The 26,767-nt window shown below is 36.0% G+C and overlaps 1 protein-coding gene across 2 annotated transcripts in view; it reads right to left on the minus strand.

Moving 5' to 3' along the window:
* HMGCLL1 (3-hydroxymethyl-3-methylglutaryl-CoA lyase like 1) overlaps positions 1-26,767 on the minus strand; it is a 258,337-nt gene that overhangs the window by 8,162 nt on the left and 223,408 nt on the right. For both annotated transcript variants that reach the window (XM_043964527.1, XM_043964526.1), the window contains exon 8: positions 5,629-5,754. In XM_043964527.1, the coding sequence (XP_043820462.1) occupies positions 5,629-5,754 (126 nt within the window). The remainder of the gene's footprint in view (positions 1-5,628; positions 5,755-26,767) is intronic.

A 26,767-nucleotide genomic window follows, 5' to 3' on the forward strand; every position in this document is an offset into this window, starting at 1 on the left:
ATAATAGTAGCAACTTAATTTTATATAACATTTTAAGGTAATATAGTAAAGTAAATATGAGCAAGATTCAGTTTCAAGAAAATTTAAGTTTGAATCCTCCCTCAAACACTTAAAAGCTGTGCCACTCTGTCAAAGTACTTCTCCTCTTTGACCTCAGTTTCCAAATTGGTGAAGTAGGGATGATAGTCCTCAAGGGGCTGTTCTAAAGATCAAATAAGATAATATATATCAAGCACTTTGTAGGCCTTAAAGTGATATATGAATGTCAGCTATTATCAGAGATTTTCAAAACATATTTTATCTGCATTATCTCATTTGATAGTCACAATAATCTGGTGAAGTAGGTACTATTATTATCCCTCTTTTAAAGAAGAAGACACCAGATCAGAGGAATAAAGTGACTCACCTAAGGTCACCCACCTAGTAAGTGTTTGAATTGGAATTCTATCCTGTATCTTACTGGGTTTAAGTCCATCATACTCATGATCATCACCTATAAATTATCATGAGGCCTATAAATCCTAAATGTTTTTATTAAACCATATAATATTTATATTGTGGGTCAGACACAATATAAATATTATATGTACTGACAAACTCAATAAAAGGCCCAACAGACTTAGAACAGACACAAAGACAACCCAAGTGATCAAGGATGAAGCAGATTCAAGATAACAGCACATGAAAACATAATAACTCTTCACTCTTGCAAGATAAAGACTTAAAGAAAAAAAAGCTTGAAGGCAATATTTTTTAGGTCAAAAAGAAATTACAGAACTAATTAATGTGTCAGTTTCTAGAAATTCTCCACTGATATTTTAAATTAAAAAGAAAATGGAGTTAAAATAGTTACAGATATGCTCCAAAAAAGGGTTAGGGCAGAGATTCTTGATTTTTGTTTATGTGTCATGGCCTGTATCAGTCTGGTGAAACCTTTGGACCTCTTCTTAGAATTCTTAAATGCATAAAAGACAGAAGATCAGGAAGGAAACCAACTGTATCAAAGTAATTCTCAAAATATACATTTGAAAAGTTTGTGGGCCTCAAATTGTGATTTTGTGGTATAGAGGCACTATATTGTACATAGCTAACAGAGATCTTAGCTAACAGAAGTTGAATCTGAATCTGACGCATGATTCTGTGCTCATAGAAAAGCCACTTAACCATTCAGTTCTCTAGTAACTTTATGAAATTATAAATTATAGACAGAATGGCAATCTGCAACTATGAAGAGCATTTCCACACCAGAAATTCCCAAACCTGATAAAATCAATAAACATATTTAGTTAAAATTATTGATAACAGACCACTAAGGAGGTTTTTGTTTGTTTGTTTGTTTGATTGATTTGGGGGGGGGGGGAAATGAGGGTGAAGTTACTTGCCCAGGGTCACACAGCTAGTGTCAAGTGTCTGAGGCTGGATTTGAACTCAGGTCCTCCTGAATCCAAGGCTGGTGCTTTATCCACTGTGCCACCTAGCTGCCCCCAACTAATGAGTTTTGAAGGCTGAAATTGGCATGCTATCACTGGTCTGGATTAGCTACTACTTAATCCTTATAAAGAATTATGTTCCAATGTCTCAGTTAAAAATGGGTTAGAGATTACTACTTTGAGAAGTGGGGAGGGGCCAAACATTTAGTAGTATTTACTATATTTCAGGCACTGTGCCAAGTACTTTACAAATATTATCTCAATTTATGCTTACAAACACTCTCAGAGGTAGGTGCTATTAGTTATCTCCATTTTTTTTTTTTTTTAGTGAGGCAATTGGGGTCAAGTGACTTGCCCAGGGTCACACAGCTAGTAAGTGTTAAGTGTCTGAGGCTGGATTTGAACTCAGGTACTCCTGACTCCAAGGCCGGTGCTCTATCCACTGCGCCACCTAGCTGCCCCTAGTTATCTCCATTTTACAGATGAAGAAACAGGTAATATAGGTTAAGTGACTTGTCTAGGGTCACCTAGATAGTATCTGAGGTTGGATTCAAATACTTACTAAGCTATGTGACCCTGGGTTAGTCAACTGTCAAATGGCAATAACACCTCCCAGAGTTGCTATGAGGATAAAATGAGATAATATTTATAAAGCACTTAGCAAAATGCCAGGGACATAGTAGGTCCTTAATATTTCCCCCCCTTTCTTCCTTTAGCTTAAAAGTGGATTTATTTGATCTTTCTTTACAATTATGGAATGCTCTTATGTCTGCGTGTTAACACCTTTTTTTGGTAAATATAACTACATACTCCCTGGTGTGTTCCAAAACAGTAGTGACATTTTCAAAAATTTACATGTGTGTGTGTGTGTGGGGGGTGGGTTTAAGTGGTACAGTGGATAGAGTGCCAGGGCTAGAGTCAGGAAGAACTAAGTTCAAATCTGACCTTAGACACATATTCTCTATGACCTTCTACAAGTAACTTAACTGCGTTTGCCTCAGTTTTTTCATCTGAACAATGAGCTGGAGAAGGAAATGGCAAACCTCTCCAGTAGCTTTCCTAAGAAAACCACAAATGGGGTCATGAAGAGTCAGGCAAAACTGAAAACAACAACAGCAACATATGTGAAAATATACACACATGTGTATACATAGGTACATACATATATAATATATGTATGTATATACACATATATGTGTATATGTGAGTATGTGTATGTGTGTATGTGTATATATGTGTGTGTGTGTAGTTACTTAGTCATATTCCATTTTAACCAGAAAACTGGTTTTCAATATAAAGACTTCTTTTTGGAGGTTACTGATTTTAAGTTCCCTTATCTTTTTTATTAAAAAAACAGCTATGGAAACATTTTCAAAAATCCATTAAATGTAAATAACTTTCATTATTGCCATTTTTTGTACAACTGTTACCAGAATCAAAACTTACTTCAGGTTGTGTCTTATTTCAGGAAACCACATTGTGCCACAGAAATGTCCTTAGGACATTAGAAATGTCTTTTCCCTAGGGTACAGGGCACACTCTAGTTTGCATAAAAGCTAAAAGGAAATGTATGATTGGCTACATGTGTCAACTGAAATTTCTTAATTATCTTCCAACAAGTGCTCACAGGAGACTTTTAAAGCCTCATCGACCACCAGATCCTCTCATCACCTCCTCAGAATTCCATTTGTAACAGACATTTAAGTTGGATTGTTGAAATACAGGCAAAGGAAAGTTTCGTTTTAGCAGCTTTTTAGCCTTTTGTAGGTCTTAAAATGTCAAGTAGACCAAATCTTAAACTGTTATTATTTTGGTTCTCAGAGTAATAGTATAATTCTTAAAAAAAAAAACAAACAAACAACAACAACAAAAAAAACACCAAACACCTAGCTTTCCTTTAAGTCCTTCATTTCTTAAACATGAGAAATATCATTGCAATGTCTTACAAAGCAAATGAGTTTATGCTTAAAGCTAGGGCAGATCATGACAGCCTTGCTAAGCCAAGACTTGGGCTTTTGAGATCCAAGTGATTCTGATATGTCCTGGAATTCAGAGTTGAATGGGACTTTAATGACCAGAGTCCTTTTAATTTTACAACTAAGGAAACTGAAGCCCAGAGAAGTTAAATGATTTGCCTAAGTTTACAGTGCAAAGCCATGTTTTGAACCCATGTCTGTTGAGTCCAAATTCAGGGCTTTTCTCTCTACTTTGCGATTGCCTCCTCTTACTCTAAGGTTTTAGATGTTTAACTTTTTTTCTTCCTGAAATCAATTCAATCTGTACTCCTCCTTGTAGGAAGCTAAACCACTCACTTTCTAAATAGTATGTCATACCTAGTCATTGTAGCTAGATAATAACCAAGTCATTTTGAGACGTCGAGAGGTCTCATGGAATGACTGCTGCCGTTGGAGTCAAAATATCCTGACTGAAGGGGTGGCTAGGTGGCGCAGTGGATAGAGTACTGGTCCTGGATTCAGGAGGACCTGAGTTCAAATCTGAACACAGACACTTGACACTTACTAGCTGTGTGAAGCTGGGCAAGTCACTTAACCCCAATTGCCTCACCAAAAAAAAAAAAAAAAAATCCTGACTGAAATCTAGCCTCCATCACTTCCTACCTGTGTGATAGTCAGTTATTTTACTTCTCTAGGTCTCACTTTCTTCATTTTATAAATGAGGAAGATGGTCTAGATGACCTCTCGAGTCCCTTCTAGCTCTAAATCTGTGATACTATGGCTTGGAATACAGTGCAATAAAGTAGAGAAATAGTTGTATTTGGAGTTAGAATACCAAGGCTAGTATCCCAGATCGGTCACTTACTACTTGTGTGAACAAGGGTTTGTCACGTATCCTCTCTAGGCCTTAGTTCCTTCATCAATAAGGCTGGGAGAGGGAGGAAGGGAAAAAGCATTTTATAGCACCTATTTGGTGCCAGGCACTGTGCTAAGCATTTTACAAATATTATTTCTTTTGATCCTCACAACAACTCTGCAAATTAGGTACTGTTATTATCCCCTTTTTACAGTTGTGGAAACTGAGACAAACCAAGGTTAAAAGACTTGGCCAAGGTCATACAGCTAGTAAGTGTCTGAAGCCAGATTTGAACACAGGTCTTCCTGACTCCAGGCCCAATTCTTTATCCATTTTGCATTCTAACTGTCTTTAAATAAAAGTGTTAAATTTGATGATCCCTTTGATGTTCCTTTCATCTTTAAATCTAAATTTCTGATCCATAACAAGTACCCAATGTATATTACATGTTATGGCATTTAAATGGTTTTGCATCAATATCTAATGACCTTTTGCCTTTTTCATAGTTGATTTTTTTAAAAAAAGTTGTCATTGAATTACTCCAAACCTTAATTTCCTTGTTTATAAATAAAGAATAATAATATCTATATTATCAGTCTCTTGAACTTGTCATGAGGATCAAGTCAGACCAAGTAAAATATTGCATGTAATTTGGGAACTTTGAAAAATTTATCCTCTAACAGAATGTAATCTCCTTGAAGACAGGGACTACCTTTTGCCTCTTTTTTATATCCCCAGAGCATTAGCACAATGCCTTGTACACAGTAGGCACTTAATAATAAGTTTATTGACTGATTTCATTTCTGTCTTTATAACCCCACTGCCTAGTTAGTACAGTATCTGACATACAATAGGCACTTGATAAATGCATGGAGAACTTATTTTTATGCATGGAGTTGGGGGTGCATTTAGGAGGAGGGGTAATGTAGATCTATGATTTTATTGGTTCAAGAATCCCCCATTAGGAAATTTTACCACACTGTGGCAGATCAGCAACTTTCCTACAACTTCAGAGTTTTAGAGAGTTGTCTGTGGAACTGAATTTTAAATGACTTGTCTAGGGTCACCTGGCCATTGTATATCAGAGATAAAAATATTTTCCATACTCCAGGACTGAGTCTCTATTCACTATGCTATGCTGTTTCTTAAACTGAAGTATAAAGTGCTATAACAAATGTAAGGTAATACTGTTCTCAAGGACTGAGCTATAATTATGTTGTTATTTTAAAGCTATCTCTGATATTGGATTTTCATCTCTGAATTTCAGCACACTGTAGGAGTGAAATAAAACCCTGACCTTAGAATGGGTTTTCAGTTCTTACAAATCTTCTGATCTGGAGCTTCATGGAATACATGAATATTATTTGAATGCATTATACCAACATACCGTATTGAGTCCCAGACCATTCAGCATATATAGCAAATCCTCTGTTGCTACATTCCCAGAAGCACCTTTCGCATAAGGACAACCACCTAATCCAGACACAGCGGAGTCCACAACATTGATTCCCATCTGGAAAGCAAACAAACAAATGCAATGGATTTTTTTCTCAATTAGCAGCATAGAGTAACAAAATTTTCTTTGGATGTTTGTAGGTAAGGAAAAGATTAGTTCTTCCACAAATATTTGCCTTGTAAGTTTAATGCCAGAATGACTTCACTTTAACCCTGAATTTTGTCTGTCTACTGATGTTGGAGAAGTGATACTGGAGGGCCTGCCTATAGCTATCAGAACCCTGATAATTTTTTGCTACAGCTACAAAATGTGTGTATGTGCAGGGGGAGGGGGGAGCTTGAAGCAAATATAGAGGTGACTTACTTTGATGCTACAAATAAGAAGTTTTATAGACATGATTACAGCATAAAGGAGGCAAGAAAGACCTCTCTCAGCTATTAAAGCAAATGCTTCAAGATTCAGTAGTAGTGCCTCTAACTGTTTTAGATAGAGATGCCTTAGGCCCTACCCAATTTAATTTTACCATTAAATTAATTGTATATAATGGCATCTTCCTCCTGTCTCATATAAAATATAAGCTCGCAGAGGGCAAACACTGTTGTTTCTGTCTTTGTATCTACAGCATCTGGCATAGTGATTTACTCATTTTTTTTTTACCATTCCTGTGATTTCATAAGCATAGGTAATTCCTTATGAGGAACTCCCTCTCTGCCAATACAGATGAGCTCTTCATCTGCAGTTTATAATCTTAGTGCATCCTGAGGGCACTGAGAAGCTATGGAACTTCCTGAAAGACACACAGCCAGTACGTATCCAGAGGAGAACTATGCCAGCAAAGGATGACTCTGGCAGACCTACCACACCAGAAACATTTTTAGTTTGTGCCTGGTGGTTTGCTATTACTTGGCATTCCAAAGTCTTAATGTAGTTTTAAGTTTTAATAGCTTAAGACTTGTATATAATGCTATGTACAGTTTTTGAAACCTTTTAGAAGTTACCTTCAGTTTTAATTTAAACTTTTATAGCTTTTAACTTCCCCTGGACTTTTGGAACCATCACTATACCTTTTTATCTGAGGATCAGATGTTTGGAGAGGCTTTTTAGACAGACTTAGATTGTCCATAGGAGGCTGACTTTTTCGGCCACAATAATTTGTGAAGAACTTTTTTATAGTCGTGGAGAAATTGTTAATACAGTGGAGAGTATTTAAATCTATATAAAGGAGAGGTGTTGAAGCTCACTGTTATTTGAGTAGGGATATGAAGAAATCAGAAAACTGGACCTTGAACCAAGGAGCAAATTATTTTTTGTTACATAGACAAAATTTGCATTTCATTTAAAGATTTTGGTTGTAAAAATCCTGCTTTATATATCAGAAATGGGACAAATCAGTAATCTCTGGAGTTGTCAGGGAAGGTTTGATGAATGAAATGGGACATGGGCTTGGTCCTAAATGTTGGATAAAGTCTCCGAGTTGGCAAGTTGGCTTGAAAAGATAAGACACAGGACAGAAATAACTGTCTTCAGTATCTGAAGGGCTGTCATATGGAAAAGAAGAGATTCATCTTGTTCTGTTTGGTCCTAGGGGACAGAATTGGGGGCAAAGGGGGAAAAGATGCAAAGAAGCCAATTTAGGCTTTTTTTTTTTCACAATTAAAGCCATCCCCAAGTGGAATGGGTGGGCATCAGGAGGAGGTGGTTTTCCCCTCCATGGAGGCATTCAAACTGAAACTGAACAATCACTTTTCAGGTGTATTTTATCAGAGATTTGTTTCATTGTATAGGTTGGAATAGAACCCTATGTCCCTTCCAACACAAAAATTCTGTGATTCGGTAACTGGGATTTTCTCTTACTCATCAGTTGAGAATATACAAAAATGTAGTCATCATAAATTATAAGAGCAACCTAATGTGATCCCTCACTCTCTGGTTACTTCTAAAGGCTGAAAATAATTCAACATGGCATTCTGTTCAAGTTTTCTCCTATCACCTTCTTATTATTTGCCCCATAAAATTAATTTGTGGCACAGTGGGTAGACCATTGAATCTGGTCTGAAAGACCTGAGTTCAAATCTGACCTCAATCACTTATGAGCTCTGGGACCCAAGGCAAGTCACTTGACCTCTGTTTACCTCAATTTCCTTGTCTATAAAAAAGGAAAAATAATGATGATGATGATAATTTATATATGAGAAATGGAAATCCTGTAATATAAGCTAGATAGTGTTATACTAATAAAGCCAGGTAGCTGAAGGAGTCAGGTTTATGGGTTTCTTTTCTTTTGAAACTTGAGACCTAGGATGACTTAGTTAAACAAAATACCATATTGTAATACCACTGGGTTCTGCAGGCCAATGATAAGAGTAGCAATTTGTCAATCAATAAGCATTTATTAAGTACACCATATTCCAGACCTTGGAGATACAAAGGCAAATAAAATGAATCCCTGAACTAAAGGAATTTCCTTCATATTAGAGAAAACATAATGTATATATGATTGCAGCATTTAGTGTGATGCTTGGCACATAATAAGTACTTAATAAATTTTCTTTTAATTGAATGACACAAAAGGTGCCTACTATGTGCTAGGCACTGTGCTGAGCATTTTTACAAATATCGTCTCATTTGATCCTCAATCCAGGGATGTAGGGGCTGTTATCTTCCCTATTTTACAATTTAAGAAATTGAAGCAAACAAAGGTTAAGTGACTTGCCCAGAGTCCCACAGCAAATGTCTGCCACTGGACTCAGCTCTTCCTGAATCCAGGTCCAGTGCATTATCCACTATATTAGCAGTAACCTCTATAATACAAGTGAATTTCAGGGGGATGGAGGCACTAGCAACTGGGGAGTGGGAGTTCAGTAAAGGAATTCTGTGGGGTGGGACATGGTATTTGAGTTGACGTTTGAAGGAAGTCAGGAATTCTAAAGGGCTGAGATGAGGGAGGAGTACATTCCAGTCATGGAGGATAGCTTTTGCAAAGGCACAAAAATGGGAGATCAACTATTATACATGAGGAAGAGTAAGTACACCAGTTTGGCTAGACCACAAAGTTTAGGGAGGGAATAATATGTAACAAGTCTGGGAAAGCGGTCTGGAATCGTGGTGAAGATTTTAAAATGTCAATTAGAGGAGTTCCTAGATGTAGAGTAATCGAGTGACATAGAGCTGTGCTTAACAAATATCACGTTGGCAAGTGGGTGGAGCCCTGATGATTAGAAAGTATGAATTGACCAAGGCATATTGCATTGTCACGGGTTTCAGATGCCACTAGGAAAATCTTAGATTTTGTTCACTCAAAACCACTGTATCCTTTGTTGTTCCTAGAAATTCAAAGTATAGAAGTATAAGAAGGATGAACTTTCGTAGGGAGTAGTAGAGTTGACAATCAGAGTTGAGGTGATCATCTTTTGAACATGGTACAACGAATATTAAATGTACCTGCAAATCCATTGTTTAGGACTAATTCAGTGTGTGTTTTGGGTGACACTCAAGTATATAAGAATGTAAGACACCTAATGCTGGTCCCTGTGAGTAGAGAATGCTCCTAGTGGGGAGGAGTAAGAACAAAGTGGGGCAGGCTTGAGGAGGAATTTGCCTGTGGTTTGACTGCCAAGGGAAGGCAGCTGGTGGCTTCTTATTTTAATTCATTATTATTGCCAGCTAAGTGCTAAGCTCAGCCTTTTCTAGGCTGCTGGAATGTAAGTGTTGTCAGCACCCTTTAAACTCTGGAACCCTAGAGCAAAACCTTGATTCCCCTAACAAATTCCAGCTCTGCAGAAGAGTGATCTTATAAGTACTATGTACTTGATCTCTTTCCAATTAGGCTTCATAAGACTTTACAGTGCAGTGTCCAAAGTAAAAATGCTATAGGGGGATAAAGTAGGCCTGTTGTGTATTGATTAAGCTACAGGGATACACTGCTTGATGCTTTGGATTCAATAATCCTGTGCTAAATCATCTAAATGGCAAGATCTGAAAAGCTTTTATAAAAGGATAGAAACAAAGTTAGATCACCAGCCTATAAAGTGTGATCTAGAATGTTCTAAAATGAATGAGTTTTGGAAATTACCTTTGATTATGTTCCCACTGAGGCCCTGGCCTTGGACCTAAAAGGTCCTTCGGGGGGCCCAAAGTCCACTAGTGGCAAAACCAAGTGAAATAGGGATGTAGTAGAAATGTGTCTTCAGTACCATTGGTCCTAACTATATTCCTTCCTCCTTTAGGTATCCAGTGCTATCATGCCTCTCTTCATGTCATTTTTTTCTCCCTTTTCCCTTAAAAAAATCTAAAAAACACTTTCAGGCTCAAAGATAAATTACCAATAAAATTTTAATGTGATAGCCTTCAAAGGGCTACTTGTATTTAGCAGGGAAACAAACCTAAAGCCAACTGCTTGGCAAAAGAATTATTACAATAGAATATTAGGTATCATGGTGGGATGGAGTAGGGGGACAGAGGTAGGGAAGTTTATAGTCAGCAAGGCTTTCTGAGGCCCCTGAAATCACCCCTCAGAGGCATAGCCAGTGATTTAAGCAGACTATCCTTGCATGATGGAGTTGACACACTCTCTCCTAAGGGAGCCAAAAGATGAAGCCTTTATCCCTTTTAGTTTCCCTTTCTCTTAGTGAAATGCTGAGTCTTAGGTGTGGGTCGGCTTTTATCCTTAGCTCTGTCCCCCAGAGCATCACTAGATTCCTGGGCAACATTTCAAAAGACTTGGAAACACTGCACAGGAAGGATTTAAATGGACAAGAGTCAGTAGCCCCTAGAGTGATACATCTGGGTCAGCATAAGATTACTTCAACAGCATCCATCAGGTAGACTATAAGCATTTCTTTGTTCCCCTACTTCCCTGCATCAGAGGTCAGAAGACAGGTTAACCCTTGGAGTTATCCATTGCCCCTGGTCAGATCTCTCCTTACTAAAAACTTTATTGACTTAGGAAAAGAGTACAGTCTTAGTCTCAGCTGACATTCCGTGAGCCAGCTTAGCTATGGGCTGAAAGGGGTCAACTGCTTCTATCTTAACACCAGAACCATATATATATATATATATATATATATATGTTTTGCTTGTCATCAAGGCCAAAGTGTTTTCCACAGTCTTCTGTGTCATAATCATGTAAGACTCATAAAATAAGAAAAACTGGGGCTGAAAACATCCCGCATCCCTTCTTTTTACTTTTCTATTTGATTACTTTGCAAGTCTCAAATTCCTAAGGTCTACGTTAAATGAGTGGCAGAATGACCTAGTAGTTAAAGAGACAGAGAGTTCTGAGTCAGATTTTCATCATTTACCACTATTATACTGATGAAAACCCAGATCTGTTAAAAGAAAAAAAAGTCTCATGTCAGAGACTTGAAAAGATTGGAACAGCTAGATGGCTCAGTTCTCTTATTTGCCAGTGTCAGAGCATGTCTAGCCAATGGTTAATTCCTTCTTTTCTATGGGTTCTTATGCAACCTGTGTAAATTTGTTCCAATGTGGACTGTCAGTATCATTCATAAGGATGCCGTTTTTCTTTTTAAGGCTCCTCAAGAATACCAGCTCAAGTTTACATGATCTCAATAGTCTCCAGAGGTGTTAAATACTAAACTCTTTTAAAATTCCCTTTCATAAAATATTGCTTATAACTAGCTTAGTATTCCTCTGTTCCACTAAGAATTCTATCTTCTAACAACAGAAACTCTACCAAAAAAAGTATTATCTGCAACCATATGAAGTGTGCACTGACATCAACATGATGGTTCTGAGTTTGAAAAGGACAAATGAAAAGAAGACAAAGGTAAAATCTCCCCTCTGCCCTGCCTATTGATGGTTCCCCACCCCCTTCTTAGAAATATTACATTTCACTTCTTCTAAGTGTAAATAAAAAAGAAAGACAAACAGAAGGGAAGAAAAAAAGAAAACCCAAACAAACAAACAAACAAAACCTACCTGTTTTGGAAGAAAGACTCATGTTGTCCTCTGTAACAACTATTTACTTTGGAAAAAGAAATAATTGGCAATTTTCCTTTTTAATATATTTCCTAGTATTCAAATGATAGGATCCAGATCTGTGATTTCATTTCTATAGGGAACTCCTAGGTGAGGAATCTACCCTTCCCTTACTAATGTAGGTTGATGCCTTCTCTGCAACTTGGCCTGTTATGAAGTTGCCTAGCACTGAGAGGTTAAATAACTTGCCTAGAGTCACACAGCACCATTTAAATGATAATAAAACAGTGATTGAAAGCCATTTCTTTTTCCTATTCATGAAATGAACCCCTTTTAGTAGAACCATGGGTAGTTAGCTTAGGTATTACTGCCATAAGAGCACCTGTAGGCAGAGATCACTTGTGCAAATGGTAACTTTAAGCGGGAGTAATCCCTGCATTAACATTTAAACTAAATAGGTCTTTACACAACTAACCATAAGGTGGCACTGCTGCACCAAAAGATGCTCTGGTTCACATTGCCCTTTTAGAAGAAATCATGACATTTAGTAATAAGAAAAATGAGAAACTATTGTGTCACAACTGAAGAAGACAGTAATCTATAGAAATACAACATAAAATCAGTTATAGTGTTTTCCTTTAAGGAAAAAAAGACTTCTACAAAGCATCCAGGATGGCAAAGAATCAGGGAAACAGCTTGATGGGGAATCAGGTTATCTAGTTCAATCACCACTTGAACAGGAATCAGTTTAGCAGCGTCCCTGAAAATACAGTATTCTAGCCTCTACTTGAAAATGTTCCCTGATAGAAGCATCCCATTCCATTTCTCAACACTGAGCTCTACTTGTTATGATATCTTCCTCTATTTCTGATTTGAAAAGTTCACCCATTTCTCCAAGATCTATCCATTAAGACCAACTAGAAAAAAAAATAATGTCTCTTTCACACATCAGCCCTGGAATAGGGAGGCAAGGGCAGCTAGGTGGCACTGTGGATAAAGCACCGGCCCTGGATTCAGGAGTACCCGAGTTCAAATCCAGCCTCGGACACTTGACACTTACTAGCTGTGTGACCCCAGTCAAGTCACTTAACCCCCATTGCCCTGCAAAAAAAAAAAAAAAAAAAAAAAAAAAAAAAACAGGAAGGCAGAAGACCTTGGTCCTGATTCTGTTACTTACTACCTATGTGATTGTTGGCAAGGTGCTTTACCTATAGAACTCATTCTCTTCTTCTTTAATTTGAGGAGGTTAGGTTAGATAACATTTAGGGTCCCTCTCAGTCCTAAATTCTATTAGCCTATGAAATATGTTCAAACAATTTATAAATTATTGTTAACCACTACTCTACCCTACCCCTGAATCATATCTTGCCTAGCCCAAATATTGTTTGCTCTTTAAAATGATTCCAATCAGTTAAATTCATATTGGTATTGTTTCCATTTATTCAAACCTTTACCCCAGCCACCCTCTTTTGGATACACTCGAACTTGGGAATGTCCCTCTGAAAATGTCATGCTCAGAAATAAACTCAATTAATCTGGACAATACATTAATTTTTTTTGGATACTAAATTTCTATGAATATAGGATATGATTGTGTTAAATTTTGCAGGTCACCATGTCACAAATGACCTTTGGTACTGTAACGATTGGAATAACGCCACCTGCTGGATACTTACTGTAGAAGAGTTCTGCCCATGAAGGGAAGGTCTTTGAGGGCAAGACCAGGAGTCAGGAAGTGGCGCGGGCTAGTGGGAGGAGGAAGGAAGAGACTGGCGCTCAGTCTCGCGCTTTTTTCCTCTGGACTCTGGCGGAGAAGGGAGCTAGAAATGTGCTCTCCCTTTAATAGATAGGAATCTAGGCCTTTCTCTCTCTCTTTACCAAATTCTTATTCTCCTTAATAAATGCTTAAAAATCTAACTCTTGCTAAAGCTTATAATTTATTGGCGACCACTCATTAGATATTTTAGACAGTTTAGCTAGAATTTTACCCCTTAACAGAACACTAAAAATAATCAGTTTTATTCATATGTACTTTTAAAAAATTTTGTCTCTCTATAATAAATTTGTGAAAATTTTTAAGTCAGGATTTTAACTCAAGTTAAGTAGGATTTTAAATTAATTCAATTAAATTTCATCATCTTATAACTGTACTGTCAGTCTAGGTTGTCAATATCTTTTAAAAAATCTCTCTTCTGTCATCTAGTATGTTAGCTATCCTCTTTACTATACCTTCTATAAATATGATAAGAACAGAATATATATATACACATATATTCATTTTTTCAGAGACAGATATTTAACAGAACTAGATGACATTTGGACTCTTGGAGCACTCTTTCCATGTTCACATTCATTTCTCATTATTCTTCTGATCTAGTTGGGCACAGTTATGTGCCATGTGACTACAGAATCATCTATAGCTGATATTTCTCCATCTTTTCCATGAGTATACCTTGAGAAACTTTGTCAAATTTCATACTAATTATAATACAGGCATATTATATCTATAGTATGCTCTAATAAAAAGAAAATCATGCTAATGTGGTAGTTAATGCTTCTTGCTTTTAAAGCAATAATTTAATTTATAACAAGTATAATAATAATAATAATAATAATTTCACCTAAAAGAGGAATTAGTTGTGCAAGATGATATTATGAAGAGAATAAAATTTGGAACAGTCCATCACCATCACCACCATTATCATCATCATCATCCTCATCCTCACAGAGATATAATTCACACAAAGCATGCTAGATTTTTGGATACTTTTTCCTAATTGGAAAGATTTACATAATATAGCCAATAAGAAAAAAAAAAGATAATTAAGACATCCAAGTCATCTATTATGAAGGAACTAAATAGATACTTTGATTTAATTCAAATATTATCATGAGAATTTTAAAAGCATTATTGTTCTGATACTAAATGATAGTTTATTCATACCCAATAACAAGTAATTCACACTATGAATTGCATGACTTCACTTGTACTATTGTTATATTAATTTCTTCTCAATTGGTGGAGAAGGGACAGGTATCAGGGAAAGAATTTAGAATTCAAATTTTTAAAAAAGCTTTGAAATAAATGGTTCAGGGGCAGCTAGGTGGCGCAGTGGATAGAGCACCGGCCCTGGATTCAGGAGGACCTGAGTTCAAATCCGGCTTCAGACACTTGACACAGGAAGTAAAGCTGTGTGACCCTGGGCAAGTCACTTAACCCAAATTGCCTCACAAAAAAAAAAGAAAAGAAATAAATGGTTCATTTTAAAAACCTAAGAAAAAAGTTATATGAATTTTTTTTTTCTTTTTGTGGGGCAATGAGGGTTAAGTGACTTGCCCAGAGTCACACAGCTTTACTTACTGTGTCAAGTGTCTGAGGCCAGATTTGAACTCAGGTCCTCCTGAATCCAGAGCCAGTGCTCTATCCACTACACCATCTAGCTGTGCCCTATATAAATATTCTTAATGAGATTAAGGGGGAGGATATAATAACAGTAAGATAAAAGATATTAAAACTTGGGAAAGTGGGAAAACAAGAAAGCGAGGGCAAGGAGAGGGAAGAAAAGAATGCTAAGGTTTGCAAAATGGGAAAAAGGAAGAAAGATCAAAGATAACATGGCCATTAATACAATTTTTGAGTCATTAGTGGTTCAAAGTGGTCTGTGGAAATATCTTTTCTTACTGACATTTTTATGAAGACTGAAGAACACTGTCGGATATGAGTAAATATCACCCAACAGAATTGTTATATTTATCCTTTCAAGATGAATTTATTTAAAGAAAAATATATCATTACTTCTTTTAAAAAAATTACTTAGCCCATTTAGGGTCAGAAGACTAGCTGGGTTATTATGGATACGGTTGGGTTTCACAAGTCATCTTTCCTCCAAGTCTTCCTTTCACCCAATATTATCTCTAATAATTATAAAATATGAGAAGATTAAAGTTGTAGGAAAGAAATGATCCATGAAGTTGGAGAAGAATGACAATATATACACAGGTATTGGTGCTGTAAACAAATACAATTTATAACAATGTGACTATAACACACTAAATTAGATATGGAATAATTATTGTGTTTCATGGTAAGAATGCATTAATAGGAAGCATTTCCTGTAAGTAAGTCACTACTGGATTCTGTACAATAGTCTTCTTCCTACTGTTATCTAAAGGCCTGAAAGAAATAGAAAGTTGTAATTCTACATGAAAATTCTACATGAAAATTCTACATGAAAATTCTACATGAAAAATCAGAACCCCCTCCATCACCTTGCGTAAAAAGTTTGTACCAAGAAACTTTATTTAAATCTGCTGTATATAGCATAGTCATAGTGGAAAGAGCACTGAAATTGGAGTGAGGAGAAACTTGAGTTCCAACCTCAATCTAACACTTGCTATAATAATCAAGTCATTTGACTTGGCAACTTATTTACCCTCTCTGAACCTCAGTGTCCTCATCGGTAAAGTGGCAATAATTGCTTGCACACTGCAAGGTATCATAATGGGAAAATAACTTGGTAAACCATCAAATCTATGATTAGGGAAAAATCTGTGAACAAACAATAAACAGACAGGATCACAGATGGACAATTTTTATTAAATAAAATTAAAACCGTTTTTTTTTACATAAAGACAACCAACGGAACTGAAATTAGAAGCAATGTAGATAAATGAAAAATAATTGCAGTAAAATTCTCTGTTAAAGGTATCATTTCATATATGTGTATTTGTTGGTTGTTCCTTCATTCTCTAAGAGGGCCATGACAGATGTCATGACTTGCACTGAATTGGATTTAAGTGAGGAGGGGCAGTACAAAGTTACCAGCATCATTCTCTCCTCAGGAGCCATCTGGGTCCTGTGGCAAGAAATATATCAGGATGATTGGATATGGTTATGGTCCCTGATGTTTAAGGCAATTGGCCTTAAGTAACTATATGTGTATTTACATATGTATGTATGTGTATGTGTGTGTGTGTGTGTGTGTATGTGTGTGTGTGTGTGTGTGTGTGTAAAACAGATAGAAAGAACAAGTGGTGGGGAGAGAAAGACAGAGAGAGAGAGAGAGAGAGAGAGAGAGAGAGAGAGAGCTGATGTTTTTTATGAATATGGGACATTCCTCAACTGCCAGATATGGACAAGCAATTTTCATAGGAATAAACCCAAGCTATAGCTAGCCATACTTTTTTAAAAAAATCTAAATCATTAATCATTAATAACTTGAAAAACACATTTCTTTAAATGGGAGGTTTTGCCACACAAGTCTCACATTGCCAAAAAAGGAAAATGTCAAATGCTTTAAAGGAAATGGGAAAATATTCACATTAATATACTAATAGGGAGAGCTGTGAACTAGACTCAGACTGGGCGTTAGGAAGACCTGAGTTTAAATCCAGCTTTCAGACACTTAGTAGCTGTGTGACCCTGGGCAAGTTACTTGATTCTATTTGTCTCAGTTTCCTCATCTGTAAAATGATCTAGTGAAGAAAATTGCAATCCACTCCAGTGTCTTTGCCAAGAAAACTTCAAAATGTGGTCATAAAACAAATCAACAATAGCAAGAGGTAACTGATTTAGATGCAGATTGATACTTTTCTTTTAAAAACATGACCAATGAAGGAATGTGTTTTGCTAGACTATGTATATAAAAATTGTTTTTTTGTTTTGTTTTGTTTTATCCATGGAGTTAAGGGGAGGAGAGAGCAATAAAAAGCAAATGAGGGTCGTTTCATTGTGATTAAAAACTCAATTAAAAATTTAAATACCTTTTAACCCTAAAATCATTATACAAATGAGAATTATTATTTACACAACAAAAATTATTTTTTATCACAGAGCTATTCATTTGTAAAATATATTAGAGAATGAAGAGTGAAAGGGATGATGGAAAGGGAATACTAATCAGTAAGAGAGAACTCTATGGCTAGAAGAATGAAGACAAATTATAGAGAGCTTCCTCTTATTGGATCTTGTCTTAGGCAGTATTTGGGCAGCTAGGCACCACAGTGGATAGAGCACTGGCCCTAAAGTTGGGAGAATCTGATTTCAAATCTGACCTCAGATACTTAATTTTTTGGACCTGGGCAAGTCACTTAAACCCAATTGTCTTAAAACATCTGGATGCATCTCCACTTCTACTGATATACACACACACACACTTATGTCTATATGTATATGTATATGAATATCTTGCCACCAGACCTAGATGACTCTGGAGAAGAGAGTGAGGTCAGTGACTTTGCCACAGCCCTCTCTCACTTAAATCCAATTCAGTGAAAGTTATGACAACACCTTGATATCATGGTCCTCTTCAAAATCAAAGGACAAACAACAAAAATGAAGTCATGAAATTGGTACAAGTATTTGTGGACACTGACAATATTTCTTAATGAAGGTTTTTATTGGGGGGGGGGGGCGATGAGGGTTAAGTGACTTGCCCAGGATCACACAGCTAGTAAGTGTCAAGTGCCTGAGGCTGGATTTGAACTCAGGTCCTCCTGAATCCAGGGCTGGTGCTTTATACACTGTGCCACCTAACTTTCCCCTGGAAGTTTTTTAAAATACATTTTTGTGGGGTATACAAATGCCTCTGGAAAGGAAAATCCTTATAGTAATACTGTTTCGCCACTCCTCTGTAATTTATAGTCTTAGAGATACACATGGAACACTGAGAGTTTATGTGACTTTTACAGGGTCACACAGCCAGTTTATACCAGAATCAGCAGTCTTCTTACCTCCAAGGCCAGTTCCACCTATCACACCACCAGCTCTATCCATAGTCTATCACCATACCACAAAAAGCCACATAACTCTATCTATAACAAAAAGATAATAGAACTTTGAAAAAGCCTCAGCCAGGAAAATCTGTTCTCTTTGCCAAGCAAAAGTTATGGAAGTAAAGGAAATATCATTTTAGATGTAAATGAATTAATAAAATATTACAGAAAAATATAGTGGGCACTGAATGAGAAATAATGAATATTTAAAACTTCATAGAGAGGCAGCTAGGTGGTACAGTGGATAGAGCACGGGCCCTGGATTCAGGAGGACCTGAGTTCAAATCCGGCCTCAGACATTTGACACTTACTGGCTGTGTGACCCTGGGCAAGTCACTTAACCCCAATTGCCTCACTAAAAAAAAAAAACACACAAAACTTCATAGAAGGTATTTAAAAGGATGCAGAATGAAGTAGGCAGGACTTATTGAATTATTTAATAATGACTATAATATAAAGAAAAATAATGTGAAGATTTCAGAAGTCTGACCAATGTAGGAGCCAATTGTTAATTCAGAGGACTCACAGTGAAGCATGTCTCTTTCCTCTTAGTAGAAAGGAGGTAGACTGTAAATGTGGAATGAGACATATATTTTCAGACAAGATCACTATTTTACTTGTTTTGCTTAATACTGTTCATTCCTTTTTCTAATTATTTTTTAATTAGCAAAAATCCTCATTTCTTAGTTTTACCTCCACCCCTGAGAAAGAAAGAAAATTAAAATCCTCTTAACAAACACTGAAGTATGAGTTCTGAATTTTAATCTTTGGTGGCAGAAAGCATGTTTCACCATGAGGCTTCTGTTATGATAGTTGTCCCAGTGATCCAAGATCTTAAATCTCTCAAAGTTATCTGTCTTTACAATATCACTGTTATTGTACACATTTTTCTCCTGGTTCTTTTCACATCATATCAATTGATATGAGTCTTCCTAGGTTGTTTTGAAGCAAACCCTTTTATCATTTCTTACACCACAACTGTATACCAACAATGCCATTCTCAAAGCATCTATATTTTGTACTAGATACCAAGTATTAATATTTTGAACCCAATGGGAAGATTTTACATTTATTTTAGGCACACAAACTCATGCCCAGAATGCCACTGGAAGTTTGTTCCTGGAGATACTCTCATAGTGCTTCATCTAATGTTTTTTCTATATTACTATACTTCCATGCCTGTGTAGCTTATAATTTCCATTTCTCATCATGATCATTATTAAAAACAAATAACTATTGAAGCAGCAGCTATGTGTGTGGGTTGGGTTCTAGGAATAAAAGATGGTGAATACAGGCAGAAACTTACCTGAACTCTCCCAAATTCTCCTCCAAACAACTTTAAAACAATGTCTTAAATCTATTTCTGAAGTGGCAGTCAACAAATTTTGAGGTGAAATAATTTTCCAGCCAAAGACAATTTAGAAAATTGGCAGGAAAGGTCGATCTCATGGGGGTGGTAGAAACCAGTGTATAGTACATATTGAACTCTGGTAATACAAGTGAGAATCCTTGGAGACAACTGAAACAGAAATAGTAGGAGCAGATTCAGGAGGTCTCAGACCACAGATGGTAAGGGGGTTGGACAGTGGTCACAAAGAAATTACAAGTGAACCCTTTGCTGGCAAGACACAGTTCCAGGTTACACTTAAAGGGTGAATAAAAGTAGCCACGGAGGAGCAGGGGCCCTGATCAAAGTTGCAGGGCAAAAAGGAGCAATAGCACTTGCAGCCAGAGGGGAGCAATTATAGTTCCATGGTGAAAAACAGTACATTTCATGGCTCACAAGGGACTAAGTGCCTCGTTCTCAGTTCCAAGGCAGAAAGGAGCACTATCACTCCACCAAACACCTCCTGATAGAGGCCCCCAAAATGAAAACTCCTAGGAATATCATAGCCAAATGTCAGAGCTACCAAGTCAAGGAGAAAATACTGCAAATGGCTGGAAAGAAACAATCAAGATATTGTGGAGCCAAGGTCGGGATTATATAAGATTTAGTAGTTTCCATGTTAAAGGATCAAAGGCTTTGGGATAAGATATTCTGAAAGACAAAGGAGATAAATCTAAATACAAGGAAGAATAAGCTATATAGCAAAACTGAGTCTAATCCTTCAAGGGAAAATGGATAGTTAATGAAGTAGAGACTTTCAAACATTCCCAATGAAAAAAGCCCAAATCTGTATAGAAAATTTGACTTTCAAATACAAGACTCAAGAAAAGCATAAGAGGTAAAAATGAAAGAGAAAACATAAGGAATTTGATAAGAGAAGATGATACTTGTAACTCTTGCTTTTTGTTTCTCTTTTTTTGGTGGTGTGGTTGGAGTTGGGTGACATGCCTGGGTCCCTGCAGTGGGTGAATGTAGTGTCTGAGGCTGTATTTGGGCCTGGGTCCATTTGTCCACTATGTCACCTAGATGTCCCATGATGACATTTTTTAAAGTAAAATTGAGGGGTGAGAGAAATGCATTGGGGGAGGGGGAAGGGGCAAAGGTAGAATGGGGTGAAATCCCACATGAAAGAAACAGGAAAGGGTTTATAGAGTGTGGGGAGAGATAGGGGAGGACCAGGGAAACAAATGACCCTTACACTCAACAGAATAGACTCAAAGAACTTAATTTCATCAGAGTTGGCTCAAGGAGGGATTAAAATACACACCCAATTGAATGGAGTAATCTATCTAACCCTGCAGCAAAGTAGGAGTGGAAGGGGATAAGGAGAGAGGGATAAAAGAAGGGAGGGGCAGATTGGGGGAGGGGGTCATCAGAAGCAAATCTTTTTTGAGGAGTGATAGGGTGAAAGAAGATAGAAAATAGAGTAAATATCATGGAGAAGGGTATAGAATGGAGGGAAACAGTTAACAATAGTAACTGTGAAAAAGAAAAAAGGAAAAAAATTTACAAAAAAAATTATAGCAACTCTTTGTGGTGGCTAAGAATTAGAAATGAAAGGAATGTTCATCCATTGGGGAATGACTGAACAAGCTATGGCATATAATTGTAATGGAATATTATTGTTCTATAAGAAATGACAAGCTGGATGATTTCAGAAAAACCTGGAAAGACTCATGAACTAATGCATAGTGAAGTGAGCAGAACCAGGAAAACATTGTACACACTGCCAACATTATTGCTCTATGAGAAATCATGAATGACTTAACTACTTTCAGCAATGCAATCATCCAAAACCCCAAAGGACTAATGATGAAGCATACTATCCTTCTCCAAAGAAAGAACTGATATTGACTGAACACAGACTGAAGCATGCAATTTTGAGCTTTCTCTCTCTTTTTTTTTTACTTAAGCCTTTTTTATGTAAAATGATTAATATGGTAATGTTTTACATAATTGCACATGTATAACCTATTCTTATTGTTTAAAACCTTGTGGAGGGGGGGTAGGGAGGGAGGGAATGAGAGAGGGACAGAATTTGAAACTCAAAATGTTAAATAGGGGCAGCTAGGCAGAGCAGTGGATAGAGCACCAGCCCTGGAGTTAGGAGGACCTGAGTTCAAATCCGGCCTCAGACACTTAACTCTTACTAGCTATGTTACCCTGGGCAAGTCACTTAACCCCAATTGCCTCACTAAAAAAAAAAATGTTAAATAAATAAAGAAAGAACTTTATCATTATTAGATGACTAGAAAGAGTACCCATAGAGGTAAAACTGGGTGGCATAGTGGATAGAGCACCAGCCCTGGATTCAGGAGGACCTAAGTTCAAATCCAGCCTCAGACGCTTAACACTTACTAGCTATGTGATTCTGGGAAAGTCACTTGACCCTAATTGCCTCACCAAAAAAGAAAAAAAAAAGAGAGTACACATAGAAGGCATAGGTATAAGGTGATTATGATGGGAATATCTTTTAAAAATAAAATAAAGGGGTGTGAAAGAGGAATAAAGTGGGAGAAGGAGGACAAATGTGGAAAATTATCTCATGTAAAAGGAGTGCAAAAGGAAGAGTTTTTACAGAGGAGTGGAAAGTGGTGAAGTTGACAGTCAGTGCTTGAACATTAGTCTTAAAAGAATTGGCTCCAAAAAAAAGGAATAATATACAAACTCAGTTGGGTAAAGAAATCAATCTTACCCTACATGGAAGTAAGAAAGGAAAAAAATAAGAGATGGGATGTTGCTGAAAGAAGAGAAGGTGGATAAATGGAGGCTGTGCTTCAAAACAAAGCAGGTTTTTGAGGAAGGACACAATAAAGAGAAAGAGAGAGAGAGAGATGCAGGGGGGAGGGAGCAATGGGTGAGGGAAGGATTATCAGAGCAAAATAGGATAGAAGAAAATACATAGTAATCATAACTATAAATATAAATGGGCTGAACTCACCCATAAAGTGGAAGTGGATAGCAGAATGGATTAAAAATCAGATTCTGACAATATGTTGTTGACAAGAGAGGCAAAGTTGATAACAGAGTAAAAATTAGGGGCTAGAGCAGAATATATAAGGCTTCAGCTAAGGGGGGGATGGAGGGGGAAGAAGCATGGGTAGTAATCATGATCTCAGACAAAGCAAAAGTAAAAAGAGACCTAATTAAAAGAGATAAGCAGGTTCCATTTTGTTTAAAAAGTTACCACAGACAAAAAAGTAATATTAATAGTAAACATATATGTACTTAATGGCACAGATTTCAAATTCTTAAAGGAAAAGTTAAATTAGTTACAGGATTAAATAGTCAAACTATAATAGGGAAACTCAACTTTGCCCTCTCCCAAACTAGACAAATCTCATTATCAAAAAAGAAAGACAGTAAAAAGGTAAATAGAATTTTAGAAAAGTTAACTTATAAAATTCCTCTGGGGAAAACTGAATGGGAATAGAAAAGAGTATACTTTTCTCAGACGTACATGGCATCTTCCCAAAAATTGATCATTGAGAGCATAAAATCCTCACAATCAAATGCAGAAATATTATATGCATATGTTCATATTATAATGAAATAAAAATACATTCAATAAATGTCCGTTGCAAGATAAAAAAAAATTTGGAAACTAAATAATCTAATCCTAAAGAATGTATGGGTCAAAGAAGAAATAATAGAAACAATCAATAATTTCATTAAAGAAAATAAGAAATCATTGCAAAATCTGTGGGATGCAGGAAAAGTAGTACATAGGGAAAACTTTATAACTCTAAATGCATCCATCAATAAAATAGAGAAAGAGCAGATCAATAAATTGGATATGATATTTAAAAAACAAGCAAACAAAAAAAAAAACACAGGGAAAGGACAAATTTAAAAAACTCCAATTAAATACCAGACTGGAATCCTGAAAAAATCAAGGGAGACATTAATAAAATTGAAAGAAAACATTGATCAGATAAAACTAGGAGCTGATTTTATGTGAAAAAACAATAAAATAGATAAACAATTGGTTAATTTGATTTTAAAAAGAAAGAAGAAACCTGAATTACCATTATTAAAAATTAAAATGGTGAATTCACTACCAAAGATGATGAAATTAAAACAATTACTAGGAGCTCTTTTGCCAAATTGAATGCCAATAAATCTAGCAAACTAAGTGAAATGGATATATATTTGTTAAAAAAAAACCCACAAATTTTCTATTAACAGAAGACAACTTAGAATATTTAAATAACCCTATCTTGAAAAAATATATTGAACAAGTCATCAATGAGATCCCTAAGAAAAAATCCCAGGACCAGATGTATTCACAAGTGAATTCAACCAAACAATTAAAGAACAATTAATTCCAATAGTATATAAACTATTTGAAAAAACAGGCAAAGAGTCCTACCAAATTCCTTTTATGATATAAATATGCTGCTGACACATAAACCAAGAATAGCAAAAACAGGGAAAGAAAAGTAAAACCAATTTCCCTAATAAATATTAATATAAAATTTTTAATTAAAATGCTAGCAAGGAAATTATAGAAATATATCACAAAGATCATAAATTATGACAGGAAGAATTTATGCCAGGAATGCAGAGTTGATTCAATATTAGGAAAACTATCAGTAAAATTGACCATATCAATAACAGAAACAACAAAATCATATGATTATCTCAATATATACAGAAAAAGTTTTTGACAAAATATAACACTCATTCTTATTAAAAACACTAAAAGCCATAGGAATAAAACTGAGGTTTACTTAAAATAGTATTATCTATCTAAAACCATCATCAGGCATTATCTGCAATGGGAATAAGCTAGATAACTTCCCAATAAGAACAGGATAAAACAAAGATGCCCATTATTACCACTATTATTCAATATTATACTAAAAATGCTAACTATAGCAATAAAAGAAGAAAAATAAATTGAGACAATTGGAATACGGAATGGGGGAGAGAACAATCACTCTTTTTTCCCCATAAAAATATTTTATTATTTTCCAGTTACATGTAGAGATAGTTTTCAACATTTGTTTTTTATAAGATTTCTAGTTTCAAATTTTCTCCCTCCCTCCCCTCCCTCCCCCCTCCCCAAGACAGCAAGTAATCTGATATAGGTTATATATGTATAATCACGTTAAACATATTTCTGCAATAGTCATGCTGTGAAAGAAGAATCAGAGCAAAAAAGAAAAACCTCAAAAAAGAAAACAAAAACAATAGAAATAGTATGGTTCAATCTGAATTTAGATTCCAAAGTCCTTTTATTTTTTCCTGGATTTGGAGAGCATTTTCCATCATGAGTCCTTTGGAATTATCTAGGACCATTGTATTGCTGAGAAGAATCAGGTCTATCACAATTGATCAACACATAATGTTGTTGATACTGTGTACAATGTTTTCCTTGTTCTGCTCATCTTACTCAGCCTTAGGAACTATCACTCTTAACAGATGGTATATGATGGTGGACTTAGAGAACCAGACAGAATCAACTAAAAAAAAAACAACTAGTACAAATATATAAGATATAAAGGAAGAAAAATTATTTGAGTATTATTGTTTATGATTAAGCTATAACAAAATAATAAAAAGTACGATACTTCCTCAGTTGTTCTCTAGATTACTGCCATCTCCATAAAACTACTGAATTAGACACAAAAAGACTCAACCAACTTTCACTTTGAGTTATAAGGAGTTGAAAAAATCCAAGGAAAATTATCAATGAGAAGGGCTAACATTATCAATTTTATTATAAAGCAGTAAGCATCAAAATGATTTGTTTACTGGGTAAAAAACCGGATAGATGATCTCAAAAAGATGAACACCTAAAGGCAAACAACCAGAGAAGCCCACTATTCAATAAAGAATCCATTAACCAACATCTACTGGTAAGAAACCTACCCATCTTTAGCTTGGTTGATCATCAGAAAACAGCTTCTCTTTCTTTCTGGTAGAATCTATTGAGTTTAAACTCTATAGGGAAGATAATCAAGAATCTAAGGTCACCTCCATGCCACAATGAGATATCAGAGTAGAATTTTGTAGAGTATCCATATCTAGGGCAGGGAGTGGTAGGAGACATTTGCAAATATTTATTCTACCTATATCACAAGGCAGTTGTAAGAAAAGTGTTTTAGATGCCTCAAAATCCTATGGAAACAGGAGTCCATAGGATTATATAGTCAGAGATAGAAGGCCAAAAGGCACTGTGAGAACCAGAGCCCACCCCCCAGCAAACATGTGTCTTGGCTTGGCATCTGGAAGTCATCACTATCCATAGAACTGCCTGTAAGTCATGTCAATCAATGCTACCTGCCAATTAGCTTGGAGCTGTGTGTTGGGACCGCCCCTCTTCCGGCAGGGAGCTTCTGCTCAGGAAGACTGAGGATCTTTCTTTTTTGGTTGCTGGGACTGCTGGTGGTGGCAGAAAAACTTGGGAGAAGAAGGAGGTCAGGCTGAATTCATCTCTCCTCTAGGGTAGCTAGGCTTTTTCTTTCTGAACTCCTTGTGTTCTTCCTCTCTATTTTGCTAACTTCTAATACACTTTAATAAACACTTAATGCCCAAAGACTAGTGCTATAAGCTTCTAATTTAAGGTGACCACACATTAGATTTTAGTCATGACAGTTAGATTTTAAACATCACAGCACCTTACAGGTTATCCAGTTTGAACTCCTCATTTTACACATCAGGTTATTGAAGTCCAAAGAAATTTACTGATTTAACTAATATCATAAAGATAGTAAGTGACAAAGCTAGGATTTGAAATAAAATCTTTTGATTTCAAATCCAGAACATCTTAGTAGGCATTCCAGTATGTCTGAAAACAAGTAATAAATTATATACTTTGTATTTTTTGATGAAGAGATAAATTATGTGATATGCAACACTGACTTTTTCAAGGCTTGGTCTCTTTAGAATATCATTCCTTTCTATTAAATAGACAGAAAATGACAGAAAATTTCCATTTTAAAGAGCACTAGGGGAGCATTA

Source organism: Dromiciops gliroides, chromosome 4 (genome assembly GCF_019393635.1).
Source record: "Dromiciops gliroides isolate mDroGli1 chromosome 4, mDroGli1.pri, whole genome shotgun sequence".
NCBI lineage: Eukaryota > Metazoa > Chordata > Mammalia > Microbiotheria > Microbiotheriidae > Dromiciops > Dromiciops gliroides.